The sequence below is a fragment of the Phaseolus vulgaris genome, chromosome 2, assembly GCF_051622355.1.
Source record: "Phaseolus vulgaris cultivar YP4 chromosome 2, ASM5162235v1, whole genome shotgun sequence".
Classification (NCBI taxonomy): Eukaryota; Viridiplantae; Streptophyta; class Magnoliopsida; order Fabales; family Fabaceae; genus Phaseolus; species Phaseolus vulgaris.
Window position 1 is genome coordinate 42,067,745 of NC_143499.1, and position 14,779 is coordinate 42,082,523.

Sequence of the window (14,779 nt, forward strand, 5' to 3'; positions counted from 1 at the left end):
GTGAAAAGGCTTGACATGTTTCAGTCCAAGCGTACGCCAGCAAACACTTATAACTACGTCCCTTTAACACCAAGGTCTAGATTGGAAAGGCTTCTGAGGGAAAGAGAGCTAAGGAAGTCCTTCAAGAACACTCTACCAACTGATGAAGCAAGAGATGGCAACAAAGAGGGAGAACAATGTTGTAGTGATTCAAGCATAAGTGAGAATGAAATTTCAGGTGTTCATAAGGAGGAAGAGGCCACGGAAACGAATAAGCAAGATGAGAGGCCAAACAAACAACGTTTGTTGGTGGTAGCTAACAGGTTGCCAGTGTCTGCTGTTAGAGATGGTGTGGAGTCATATCAACTTGAGATCAGTGTAGGAGGGCTAGTCAGTGCACTTCTAGGCAAGAAAAAGTTTGTCACCTTGCATTAATTGTTTTTACTTTGGTGTGTTTTGTTGATCTGTTTCTGATTCATATATCTATTGTAAGTTTGTAACTCAGCTATGCTAATTAATTACCTTTCTTGAAGATCTAATAGAGGTCACAAGTCACAGCAATGATAGTTATCTTCACAACATTGTAATAATAATCCATTGATCATAGGAATGGATCGAACTTTTCTATTTTTCAAGTGAAGGTTGTATGAAGCTTGTTGTTTCTGTTGAAGGTGTAAAGGAGTTTGATACCAGATGGATTGGGTGGGCTGGCGTGAATGTGCCTGATGATGTTGGACGGAGAGCATTGACTAAAGCTTTGGCTGAAATGGTATGAAGCCTTCTTTGCTTTATGTGTCAAATTTATATTACCAAGCATGAACATATATATGGCCTCTCATCAATGTAGTGAATAATGATAATCTAGCTACTCTTCTCTTTGCAATATCAAAGACACAGAAAACCATCAATATCTTGTCCTCTTGATTATGTGCTGTTGACTGCAGCGATGTATTCCAGTATTTCTTGATGAGGAGATAGTTAATCAGTACTATAATGGCTACTGCAACAACATCTTATGGCCTCTATTTCATTACCTTGGGCTTCCGCAAGAAGATCGACTTGCTACCACTCGTACTTTCCAATCCCAATTTGATGCATATAAGGAGGCAAACCAAATATTTGCTGATGTAGTACATCAGCATTATGAGGAAGGAGATGTTGTTTGGTGCCATGATTACCACCTAATGTTCCTTCCAAAATGTTTAAAAGAACGCAACGACAAAATGAAAGTTGGTTGGTTTCTCCATACACCCTTTCCTTCCTCAGAAATACATAGGACTCTACCATCCAGATCAGAGCTGTTGAGATCAGTTCTTGCAGCTGACCTAGTGGGGTAAGTCATTCATGCATCTCCTACTTGATGATCATTATCATACTACATTTACAAGCTAAGTTCCTTCGATAAATAGAAATCAAAAGCACGGACAAGCAAATTGTAGTCAACAAAGTAAGATGTACACACAGTGATAATCCATAAATCTCTCTAAATTCATCTTCCACCTTGATACTTACTATTCTTGCTTGTCCAATGCACTATTTAGTAAAAAATATCACGTGGTAAGTTCGTATGTTGCCATGATTTTTGAGTCTAGACATTTTATCCAATGATGTGATTTTAATATTTACATTGGTCTGCATTCCAGATTCCACACCTATGATTATGCAAGGCATTTTGTTAGTGCTTGTACTCGTATTCTTGGGCTTGAGGGCACACCTGACGGAGTAGAAGATCGAGGGAAGCTAACTCGAGTGGCTGCGGTATATCTGCATATATTAATTTCCTTTTCTAATTCTATACATCGAACTGTAAAAACTGGAATTTCATCCCGTGTTGTATGTTTATCAGCATTGAATATCTTTACCAATGAGTATGTAGTCTCTGATTTCCTTCTCATGATGACAATGTTTTATTTTTTGGGAGTGTGAAACTTCAGTTTCCTATTGGGATTGACTCTGAGAGATTCATTCAAGCCCTTGAACTCCCAGAAGTCCAGGAGCACATGAAAGAACTGAAAGAAAGATTTGCAGGCCGAAAGGTGAGAACCGTATATGCCAAAGTTCCAAGTTCAACAGTTTGAGAAGTGGAGGTTATTGCATGGTTTCTTGGTTCTGTTCTCTAAAAATGTGAATAACGTGTTCTTTTTAAATGGAAAGGTAATGTTGGGTGTCGATCGTCTTGATATGATAAAAGGAATTCCTCAGAAAATATTGGCATTTGAAAAGTTCCTCGAGGAGAATTCCCACTGGCGCAATAAAGTTGTCTTGCTGCAAATTGCTGTACCTACTAGAAAAGATGTTCCTGAATGTATGCTATTTCTCTAGAGAAGTTTGAAGCGTTTTGACCCATTGATTGAGACTCTTTCTTTATGTATTTTGTTTGTCATCTTATTCTAGTTATTGGAATTTTAAATGACTGACACACTCTTCACTTAATGCTTTGACAGACCAAAAGCTTGCAAGCCAAGTGCATGAGATTGTAGGACGCATCAATGGAAGATTTGGAACACTTACAGCTGTTCCAATTCACCATCTGGTTGGTGTTTTAAACATTTACAACTTAGATTTCTTGCATGGTATTTGACTGTGGAAGGATCACCAGTGTCAATGCAAATATCTATTATTTGAAATCTCGTTGAAAGCACTAAATTTCTCACACATCACTATATATGAGCGATCCTTGATACAAACTAGTCTGTGCTCTATACACTGTCCATTTGATCATGATGTTTCCACCCAAAAGCTGTAAATGCAAATATTTGGGTTTGAGTTAGTACCAATTTGTTATTCTCGATCTGTGTTCTGATCTGCATTCTCTACTAGCTGTCTTACAACATATCATTATCTAAAACATATTCAACACATCTCATTTCTTCATTTCTCATTTGGTCAAGTTGTATAAGACAAGTGCAAAAGGAATAAAAAAGAGGACAAACATTCCGGTAGATGATCGAAGTAACCACTAAGCAGATCCTATGAAATTCACCAGGAATCATAACTGAAAAATAGGAATTTCATTTTACAAATCTTAATTTTTACATAGCAGCCATTTAATAACAGACTTGGCTGACAAGTAAAGAAAACATACCTACTATAAAGTACCCTGATGGGATTTTAGTTCTTTCAAAATTTCCATAAAATGACCTAGAATAACCCAATAAAAGTATAAAACATTCTTTGCCCAAATTGCAATAAATCTTCAATAACTGGTCTCTTTCCTCCAAGGAGCTTACAACACATTCTTTCCAGGTTACCTGGATATATTTTACAATATTTGGGGCTTTTCTATTAACAATCACTTATTTCTGTAATGTTGTCAAAAAAAAATTTCGGTTCCTTAAAAAATTTAATTTATATATTCTTTTTCTTTCTTTTGGAAATATTCAAGTGACTAGTGTGACCGTTCTTTGCACACAGTGGCTCTGTATTTTGTCTTGTTCATTATCTGTCCTTCTCTTGATTGCTTAAAATTTTAGGCAAAGTAATTAATATTGCTAATCTTTCCCAGAAGATGTGACAAATGAAAGGAGGTCACCCGTTTATTTTTAGATAGTTCAGAAAATATTTGTTAGGATTATTATGTCGACCATGTGATGATTTCTGGACCATTTCTTTCAATGATTACAGGATCGATCACTTGACTTTCATGAATTATGTGCACTCTATGCTGTAACTGGTACTCATTTTCTGCCATAACATAAGATTTAGTACATGTGGTACTTATTTATTCAAAAGTAATAATATTTTTTATATCCAAGCAGTTTCACATTTCACTATTTATTGGATATGTGAAATACTCAATCTGTAGGACGTTCTTTTGTGTTATTAGTAAGGAAACTTCACTACTTTTGTAAAGAATTTCACTTTTCTTTCATATGCTCCTCATTTTATTTAGACGTCGCACTTGTTACATCTTTGAGAGATGGAATGAATCTTGTCAGCTATGAATTTGTTGCGTGTCAAGCATCCAAGAAGGGGGTTCTCATTTTAAGTGAGGTAATTCAGTTTTTTAATGTTCTCATTTGTTTATTTTGGCTCCCTCTCTTTTATTTTCTGATTGTTCATTGTTCTTCATATTTGAGAAAGAAGCACTTTTTGTTTTACTAAGATCACCATAACTTTCAAATGATTCTTCCATTAAGCATGTTAATGTTGAGGTATTTCTAAGAAATGTGCAACAGTCTAGTTTTATCTCTTTATTTCGTAAAACAACGGTAAAACCCTTTTTTGTAGAAAGGTAGGTATATCACTATTTAGCTGATTATCTCAACTAGGTTGGACCCAAGCTGCATAAATCATTTGCAGCATACCAATATTATAAGAAATAAAGAAAATAAATACAGTAAATAGACCAAAACTCACTTAATTAACAAAACTATAAAAAGGTAAATGAAACCTATCCCTACAAAAATCATAGCGAATGAAATCCGGAATGGAATCCCACCAACTATTACATTGATGACTAACTCCAAAGTTGGCAAGTTTATCCAGACACAAAATTGCCTTCTCTACAGATATGTGATGCATGAAAATTCATCCACTTAATCCTACACAAAGTCTTATTCCATTGATTGCTTAGCTGCCAAGGCACAACGAGTGAGCTAGAAAAAGCCTGAACCACTCTTTATCCACGGATTATACCATCCCCTATCCATATCAAGAAAAGAAAAGCAACCAGCAACAGCAGCAGAATCCCAAAAAGTTCCCCCAAAAGCAACTTAACCAAGTGAACCTTTGGCTGCTCAATCAATATTGTATTTAATCCATGAACTTATAGGAGGAAGAATTATAATTACTTTTTATTTAGAAGTGGACTTTAAGCTTAACTCAACCTCATAAAATCGGCTTATAAGGTGAGGTTTGCACTCACTTATATACTATGAAATGTTCTAATCTCTAGTCTATGTGGGATCTCTAACACACACCCCTTACGTTGAGGCTACCAACTCGTGCGTGAGACTATATATTATGGATGGTCCGATAACGGTCCGATAGCGGGTGACCTGATAATCCTGACAAATAATCACTGGGATAGGCTCGAGATGACTCAGTTACCATATTAAGAAGAGAACTTTAAGCCTAAATCAACTTTATAAAACCGGCTTATAAGGTAAGGTTTGCACTCACGCTTCACTGTCAGTCGCCCTAGTTTTTGCCGGAATCTCGTCAGAGCCGCCCTCGTTGTTGCCGGAATCACGTCGGAGTCGCCCACGCTGTCGCCAGAATCTCGCCGGAGCTGTCATCGTCAAAATCTCGCCAGAGCCGTTGTTGTTGTCGCTGTTGTCACCAATTGGATGGCAACTAGATCTATGGATCTGTCTCCTACCATTGAGCCCATTCGTCTCCTACCACTATGCCGCCGGCAACTGGTTTATGGCCTCTTCGGCTGCCACTATGCTTAGTCCATCTATCTATACTAATCATGTCAATGTTCACCTTTCTATTGACAAATTGGATGGAACTAATTATGACACTTGGGCCTCAAATATTAAATTATGGCTTAAGAGTCAAGATTATGTTGATCATCTTACCCAATGTGTTCGCACTGTTGCTGCAAATGAGGCTTCCCGTTGGTTGAACATTGATGCTCAATTATGCATTGTTATTAAATCTACTATTCACTAATCTTTAAAACAATTTTTGTGTGTTTTTGAGACGTGTTCAGGAGTTTGGGAAAAGGTGAATTATTATACACCAATGATACTCAACCCTTTTATACTTGCCTTTCATCTATTTCTTTTGTGTCCATTCCAAAGTCTGTAGGTGATGCTTTAGCTCATCCTGGTTGGCGTCAAGACATGCTTGATGAAATAAGTGCGCTTTAGAATAATGGAACTTGGGACCTCGTTCCTTTACCTTCTAGGAAATCGGTTGTTGATTGCAGGTGGGTCATTGCTATTGAAATTGGTCTTGATGGTACTATTGACCGTCTCAAAGCTCGTCTTGTGGCAAAGGGTTATACCCAAATTTTTTATTTAGACTATGGTGATACTTTTTCTCCAGTAGCAAAGATGGCTTCAGTTCGCTTATTCATAGCCATGACTGCTTTTCAACAATGGTTTTTTTATCAATTGGATGTCAAAAATGTCTTTCTTAATGGAGATTTGTAGGAAAAAATTTATATAGAGCAACCTCCCAGCTTTGTTGCTCAGGGGGGGTCTTCTAGATTGGTATGTTGTCTCCACAAATCCTTATATGGTCTCAAGCAGTCTCCCAGGGCTTGGTTTGGAAAATTTAGCACAGTTGTTCAACCGTTTGGTATGACTCGCAGTGAAGTAGATCATTCGGTTTTTTATCGTCACTCGAGTGTTGGGTGTATCTATCTTATAGTATATGTTGATGACATTGTTCTTACGGGCAATGATCACCATGGCATCTTACAAGTAAAACAACACCTGTGTCAACACTTTCAGACCAAAGATTTTGGCAAACTCATATATTTCTTAGGGATTGAGGTAGCACAATCAAACAATGGTATTGTTATTTCTCAGAGGAAGTATGCATTGGATATTTTGGAGGAAACTGGATTAACAAATTCAAAATTTGTTGAGACACTTATGGATCCTAATGTCAAACTCTTACCTAGTTAGGGGGAGCCTTTCTCATATCATAAGTACAAAAGATTAGTTGAAAATTTGAACTATCTTACTGTCACTTATCCAAATATTTCATTTGTTGTTAGTGTGGTGAGTCAATTTCTTAATTCACCATGTGTTGATCATTGGAATGCAGACATTCGTATATTGAAATACACTAAAGGTTCTCCTGGAAAAAGGCTTGATATATGGTCACAATAATCATACTAGAGTTGTATGTTATTCAGATGCTGATTGGGCAGGGTCTCCGTTTGATAGAAGATCTACTTCCGGATGATTGGCACTGGATGTTGGATCTCCAACACACGTTGAGGCTACCAACTTGTGGGTGAGACTACATATTATGGGTAGTCCGATAACGACCCGATAACGAGTGGTCTGATAAGCCCAACAAACAATCGCTTGGATAGGCTCGAACCTGACTTTGATACCATATTAAAAAGTGGACTTTAAGCCTAACTCAACCTCATAAAACTAGCTTATAAGGTGAGGTTTGCACCCACTTATATACTATGAAATGTCTTAATCTCTAGTAGATGTGGGATCTCCAACACTTTTAATTCCAAAAAATTTAAGCACCTAAAATTCCTGTATGTTAGATTTCATAGTAAAGGAAGAAAACTTACCAACTGTGTATAGACAGACACCATGATATATTTTGTTTATGAAATTGAAATAAGGAACTTAGACATTCTTAAAACAGCAAGTTTCCTTTTGAAACGTATAGCATCAATAATATGGAAAATTGCAGATTGAAGTACCAAACTGACAAACTTAGTCCATGACCCTTTTAAAACATTCAGCACATTCAGAGTGCTACTATGATCAAAGTGTATATTTAAGCAAGAACCAAGCCAATCCCAGAATCTAGCCACAAATGAACGTACTGAAAAAACAGATGGTCCGCAGATTTCATATTTTTTAGACAATGACAACATTTAGAAACAATGAACATGATTCCCTTGATCGAGTTGTCCTCAATAGGTAATTGATTATGTAGCAGCCGCTGGATCAAAAAAGATTTAGAAGAAGGAACATATTCATTCCAAATAGCCATGCCATGTCCTAGTGTAGAAATACTGCCAAAAACGGATGTAAAACTTGTAAAAGAAATTTCCAGCCAATTTGTGTCAAATGCATTTTTAATGTCAAATTTCATTATCATGTTAGCTAACACTCATTAGGAGAAATGAATTTCGGAGCCATAACAGCCAACCAATCAGCCAAAATCTTGGTAATGGTCTTAAACTTGAATTTAGCTAATGCAATAGGTCTAAAATTATCCATCTTGTCAGCTCCAGGTTCTTTGGGAATAAGAACATCAGCATTTCACTTGTAATTAGGGGTTGACAATCCATATTTAAAGAATTGTAGTAGTGATACATAGACATCCAAATTGACTGTGTCTGTATTCTCAATGTAATCATCATTAAAAAGCATTTGACAACATGATCCTCCAATGCTTTTCTATCTGTGACACCCCAGTCCTCAGTTTTGAGCATAGAAATATGCTTGGTGGCTTATTTAATCATAGTAATTCTGTGAAAATATTTAGTATTACGATCACTCCGAACATGCCAGAAAACATGAGCTTTCTCCTTCCAAAGCTCGTATTCAATAGATAAAGCCAACTCTAAATTTTTCAAAGCTTGTTGTTCCTGACTGCTATGACCATCATCCATGATATCAATATCAATGGAAGACTGAATCTCCTTCAATCTTTGCATAGCTGAATTAACTCTATGTTGAACCTTGTCTAAAATCTCACAATCCAAACTCTGAGTTTCTTGTTGACTTCCTTTAATTTCACGAGTAAAACATACATAGGAAAGCCACTCCATGAAGTGTCCCAGGCATCCTGAATGACAGATTCACAATTTCGATGTTTAGTCCACATAGCTCTAAATTCGAAGGAGGATTTCCATCTGCTAGTGTCAATTTCATGCTGCATGAAAATTTGAAAGTGATTCAAGAAACATATAGGAAAGTACAGCAAAAGACCATACTCCAGGCATCCATCCCTTCAGAATTATAAACCACTCTACCAAGTCTTTTGTCAGTTCTAGCTCTACCATGCCTACTGTTAATCCATGTGAGTTGAAAACCACAACTAGGAAGACTAGTTAGGTGATTATGATCGATCCACATATTGAATTCCTCAACAGGAAGATTGGCCAAGGTATTGTAACCATGATATTCATGACTACCCTGCCCCACATTATAATCACCTAGAAAGGACCAAGGTCCAGGATTAGACTAGACCAAAGTCAACAAAGCATAATAGAGGGCTCTTGTTTTGATATAGGTGTTGGGGCATCTTTAACAGCTACATTGTATTGTATAGCATTAACTGTAGAAGAGAAAGCAATGAATTGATCAGAACTTGCAATTACAGAATGATCACAAAATTTACTAGATAAACACCAAAGGGAAGAAGATCCCTGATTTTGTGCAAGTAAAACATGAAAAAAAAAATGCAATTTAATGAATAATACTTTCCCCGCCTTAACTTGGTCAAGCTTGCAAGTGTTAAGAACTATATACAAGTTTGTGTTTCCTTTATTACTATATTCATATATAGCACCTTAATCTTATCTTTTTCATACCTTAATTAACTAGAAAGAAAAAAGAGTGGCCTGTTGCTCTCTCCTAGTGGTACTTACACTAAAAGCAAGGTTAACATTGTAGAAAGACATTTGCAAGAGAATAAGCTTGGATGACATGAAATAATTGTTTTTGATGCAGGGTATTATGGTTGCTGACAGACTGAAATTTATGTAGTTACAGAAATTTTCCCTTGTGTTCTTGTAACCAATGATGCATTACTGATGTATATTAAGTATAATGTTCATGTTCTTCATTTTATGACCATTGTTGTGAATGTAAATGTACAAAATGATTAACCTCTTCAAAGCAATATACTTTCTGTTTTTAGCTTTTTTATGTGTATAACCATGAGTGTTGGATGCAAAAATAAAAACAGAAAGATTTGTGATGAAGTGACAGATAGACAAGGATAGGGTTTAATAATAGGTTCTAGTTCAAGACTTCCGTAGATCATATAGAACATACCCTTTATAAAGTTAATACTTGTTAGGAAATATAATTTTTTAAAGATATAAACAAATTTTTATATCTACAATTATTTTATTGTAACATAATTTACTCCCAAAATCACCAGGTGACTGAGCTTTCAGTATTTATCAAATATTTTTAAATTCTTTATATGGTATCAGTTTGCAGGTGCAGCACAGTCTCTTGGTGCTGGTGCTATCTTGGTAAATCCGTGGAACATCACAGAAGTTGCTGCTTCTATTGGTTATGCGTTGGATATGCCAGCTGATGAAAGAGAAAAACGGCATCAGTTTAATTTCAAACATGTGAAGACTCACACATCACAAGAATGGGCTGCAACTTTTGTGAGGTTAATCCTATAACACTGCTTGCGCTTTGTTCTTCTCGGGTCAGTTTTGTTTCTTGTTTTATTTTTCTTGTAAACCAAGCATCCTACCTGCAATAGTTAGGATAAGATGGAACAGTTACAGATGACAACTTGATGCCTTGAGCCTGCCATCCATTACATTATTTTCACAAGGACTAGCATGACAGAAAAAGTTGAGAAATTTTGTTTTATGATATGCCTATGTAATATCATTCAATTTGTTTTATGCAAAGTAGATAAAAGAAAAGGCTTCACCGGTTTCTTTATTCTTTTGAACAATCCAATTTTAGGTAAGTTGTCAATTGCAAATATAGTTGATCAAATATTGTCACTGGAAAAATGGAAATTCCATTATTTGAAATAGCCATATTAGCTTTGTCTATTGCTCAAGATTTTGACCTGACCTTCTAATGATGATCTGTGCCACTTTTGCTTTTCATGATTATTTATTCTACAAGGTTTTTCTTTTTGCACAGTGAACTGAATGATACCATTGTTGAAGCTCAGCTTAGGACAAGACAAGATCCTCCGTTGCTTCCCAACAAAGTGGCAGTTGACTGTTACTCAAAATCCAATAACCGATTAATCATACTGGTAAGCTGTTAGTTGGATCATCAAACTCTGAATAAAGGACTGTTCCAAATTAGTCATCCTATTTGGCGCAGTAAGTATTATGCTTACATTTGGATACCGAAACTAACTTGATATTACATGTACAAGTCTACCGCACATGTTAAATAGAAACAGAATTGAGGACTTGTGTGTTTCCACTAGTTTTTGTGAATGATAACTGCACTGCAGGGTTTCAATGCCACTTTGACTGAACCAGTGGATTCCCTTGGACGGGCTGGTCAAATTAGAGAACTGGAACTTAAATTACACCCAAATCTGAAGGAAACTTTAAAGAAGCTATCCGATGATCCACAGACAACAATAGTACTTCTCAGTGGGAGCAATCGAGCAGTCCTGGACAAAGTATTATCAAGAAAAGTCCATGTGTTTTTTTCATTTTCAGCAACATTTGCTTTTGGACTAACAACTACTTCATGCAGAACTTCAGTGAATTTAATATGTGGTTGGCAGCGGAAAATGGGATGTTTTTGCGACTCACTTCAAGTGAGTGGATGACAACCATGCCTGAAAATTTATGCATGGATTGGGTTGATAGCGTGAAGGTAGACTGGTTGCATGAATCCAAGCGTTTCTCATATCAAGTTCCTTTATTTTTCTAGTCTGAATTTTTTCATATTTTTATAAAATTCCAGCATGTCTTTGAGTATTTTACTGAAAGAACTCCACGGTCTCATTTTGAGCTTAGGGAGACTTCAATAGTATGGAATTACAAGTATGCAGGTATCTGACAATTTTTGTTCCCATATTCCCTTTTATTTTTCAACCTACTAATTTTCTTCTAATAAGACTTTTCTGTTGATACACATCATCACTTTACTCCCTTCCTAGAAAAGTGGGAGCCTTCTATGGTTCATTGCTAACTTATTGTGACTGCAATTAATATTAGATGTTGAATTTGGAAGGATTCAAGCAAGAGATTTGCTTCAGCATCTGTGGACAGGACCAATATCAAATGCATCTCTTGATGTTGTCCAAGGTGGTCGATCAGTTGAGGTGCGCACAGTTGGCGTGTCAAAGGTATAATAAGCAATTTCAGTTGGCTATTAGAGTCTCTCACCTATCCTTTTCTGTTCAGAAACTTTATTTCCTCTACATGCTAGCACCTGACACTTCTTTTTATTGTCTTCCTACTTGGTATTTTGGAACAGGGAGCAGCTATTGATCGTATCCTTGGAGAGATAGTCCATAACAAAGGCATGAAGGCACCAATTGATTATGTCCTATGCATTGGGCACTTTCTAGCCAAGGTGAGTGTACTTCATTTGATTTTCTATTCTTAGTTCAGCTGTGGCTTTGTACTTTCAGAGAAGTAGCACTAAAAATGACTAGAGTGTTGCCTTGTAACAGTATCGTGACTATCCTAATGTTAGAACATCAATTGATAAGGTAATAAATTATAATATTGAACACTGAAATCACACGTAATACAGAAATACATTTACTTTCCCGCAGAAAGAAGTCTCCCTACAGATAGTATTCAATGTCCACAGCCTGAAAATAACTACACACTCCCTATTTACATAACTTACTGCTATATATGTACCCCTAATAAATAACTGCCAGCAGGTATTTTCCATGCATAACATAGCTACCAAAAATATAGGCCTTTCTATGAATACAGATTTTCATACAGAACTACTTTCTAAAAGATTTGATAAATACAAAACTAATTTTTTATCACATGTACTCCTAATAGTTAACTACCTAAAACCCATAAAGAATCCTTTCCAAAATAATTTGGATCTCAGTTCCCATCACCCAAGGACTAGACACATTTTTCAAAGCTGGAATGTAAAAATTAGAATGAAATTCTTGGAGAATATTGATTTTATATTGATCTTACATCAAACTAAAATTAACTGTGTATAAATGAGCTGTTTCAGGACGAAGATGTGTATAAATTTTTTGAGCCAGAGCTCCCTTGTGAATCACCTCCAGTGCCAAGAGCTATGCTATGCAAATCCAATTCATACAGACCATCATCTGTGCAAAAATTAACAGCCAACAGAGCCGGGATTAAGACAGCTCATTACAAGAAACAACGTTCGTTGTCAAACATAGAAAAGAGAGAAATTGACCAATCGAGACCAACATATCGTGATAAAATATCACAGCATGAGGGTTCCTCAGTGCTTGATCTAAAAGGTGATAATTACTTCTCTTGTGTTGTTGGACGGAAAAGATCAAGTGCACGTTACCTTCTTAAAACCTCAGATGATGTTGTCAACCTCTTAAGTGACTTGGCAAAACATTCTTCACCAACAACTTAGCTGATTGTCTTTTATATTGTTTTTTGTTGGTGAAGTGTCTATTCTTGTCAATTGATTCGGCAATGCTCTGTATATCTCATTGCTAGGCATAAACTGACTAATAATTGAACCTGGGACAGGCACGCAGTAAGCGTACCTTGACAGTTACAAGACCATGTGATTTGAATGAATGCAGACATTGGCAACATACTCTTAGCATATTTGTATCTCTCAAACCTAGGTTTGAAACTTCTGCTAAAAAAAATACTTGTTTATGGTTTTCTTTAAGAATTGCTTTTACTTTTTCCTCAAAGCACGATTAACAGAAAGCAAAAAAAAGTGCTGGTTTTTGCCTTGGACTGAGAATTTTACACTGAAGTTTACTCTAAACTGCTTTTGACATCATTATTCCTAAAAATTGATCACTTCCCTTCAGATCAATTTATTCATAAATCAAAATGTTTTTATGTTGTGAATTTTTTACTAAACATCTGAGGCATGTAATGAGGACATCTCAATTATTTTCAAAGATTTTCAAATCAATGTCCACAAATTTTCTGCACAAGTTTAATACATCCTATTACATTGTGTTTTTTTTATCATCTAGTTAGTTTTAAGTTTAAAACCAATTCTTGTCCAAATTTAAAGCAGTTTAAATTAAATTTTTTTAGTTTATTTTATTGATAAATACATTTCATTTTACCCCTTTCGTATGTTTTCACACAAAAAAAAACATTTGTTTTAGAGATACATAAAAACAAATTTTAAACCATTCAAAACTAAGTTTATAATATATTAAAATCATCAAACATAATTCAAAGAATACGTTGGCTAATACAAAGACTATTATAATTATATACATATGGTTGTGTGCTAAAATAATTTTAAAAAATTATGTATATTTGGTTCTGTATTTATTTGGTATCAAGTTGTATTATCGCATGAGGATCATCGTCACTGAACCTGTAATCTCAACTTTCCACCCTATAAAAAGGAGACAAGGTAGCAATGATATCTCATGGTAAATAGCATGTAGCAAGATTTGTTGACAAAAAACCAGTCGAATACCCTTGGAACTTAAAGCCAGTAACAAACAGAAAAATAATGCTTCTATTTTTCAATTGATATCAATAAATGAGAATACAAAACATGGAATCATACACTTATTCAGTGACATACAAATATTTAGAAAAATGGCCGCCTAACCAAAGCTTTCACTGTCTCATAATGCTCTTGAACCAAGTTTTATACTTGGTGTGGTATTAATGAAGAAAATAAGATCACCTATTTCCTAGCTAATGAATGGTTGCATCAAGAAAACAATTAGCCAAAGAAAAATTAATTCAGTGCAAGTTTAAGCTGGGGCAGAATGGTGTTGAAATGATGAGATAAACCTCAAATCAAGTCCTAAACAACTTGAATTAATTCCCAGGTGCTATTCTTCTAGTCTTTGTGTGCTTTGGCACATATGCATATTGTCCAAAGTCCACGGTTTTTTGCCTATGAATTATGATAAACAGGTCACATAGGAAAGTCTAAGGGATAATAAATTCAGTATTAGCAAAGAAAGATTACCTATTATTAGAAGTGTTCGGAAGATCTTTCACCGGAGCACGGAGACCACTGACACGAGTGCCAGAAGTGCATCTAAAGGATGATATCACAGAGACAAATCTTTCCATAGACTTCTCAGCTATTTCTGAATACTGACCCAGATGGGAAATGTTTGTCCCGAATTTTTCTTCACTACTATTCTCTGTAAATGGTCCTTCAACATTGTGATCACAGCAACCTAAATTCAAGAAACATCAAAATTCAGAGAAACTTCACCAAGATATTTCCTACATGATTGTTTAAAAAACATGCAGAGTTGTTTCTTGGTG

The 14,779-nt window shown here is 35.7% G+C and overlaps 2 protein-coding genes across 4 annotated transcripts in view; one reads left to right on the plus strand and one right to left on the minus strand.

Annotated features, from left to right (window-relative positions):
* Positions 1-13,100, plus strand: LOC137812189 (alpha,alpha-trehalose-phosphate synthase [UDP-forming] 1). The gene is made up of 17 exons (XM_068614106.2): positions 1-385; positions 651-748; positions 924-1,312; positions 1,623-1,737; positions 1,914-2,015; positions 2,134-2,284; positions 2,424-2,512; positions 3,604-3,652; positions 3,872-3,972; positions 9,809-9,996; positions 10,491-10,608; positions 10,816-10,989; positions 11,067-11,189; positions 11,280-11,367; positions 11,534-11,664; positions 11,796-11,894; positions 12,531-13,100. The coding sequence occupies exons 1-17, from the start codon at positions 16-18 to the stop codon at positions 12,915-12,917; spliced, it is 2,772 nt and encodes a 923-aa protein (XP_068470207.1). The 5' UTR covers positions 1-15; the 3' UTR covers positions 12,918-13,100.
* Positions 12,497-14,779, minus strand: part of LOC137812190 (5'-3' exonuclease family protein) — a 20,634-nt gene continuing 18,351 nt past the window's right edge. For 2 of the 3 annotated variants that reach the window (XM_090298878.1, XM_068614107.2), the window contains exons 13-14: positions 14,472-14,688; positions 13,989-14,396 (exon numbers count right to left, since the gene is read on the minus strand). In XM_090298878.1, coding sequence (XP_090155004.1) covers positions 14,318-14,396; positions 14,472-14,688 — 296 coding nt within the window. In that variant the 3' untranslated portion in view covers positions 13,989-14,317. Of the gene's footprint in view, positions 12,631-13,988; positions 14,397-14,471; positions 14,689-14,779 lie in introns of those variants that run through there. The other variant, XM_090298879.1, reaches the window with a different exon arrangement.

Bases quoted from the DNA above. Each gene is read 5' to 3' on its own strand.
- LOC137812189 (XM_068614106.2), top strand. From the start codon at position 16: ATGTTTCAGTCCAAGCGTACGCCAGCAAACACTTATAACTACGTCCCT. The intron at 749-923 runs GTATGAAGCCTT...TGTTGACTGCAG, and splicing joins CTAAAGCTTTGGCTGAAATG to CGATGTATTCCAGTATTTCT. The intron at 3,653-3,871 runs GTACTCATTTTC...CATTTTATTTAG, and splicing joins TGCACTCTATGCTGTAACTG to ACGTCGCACTTGTTACATCT.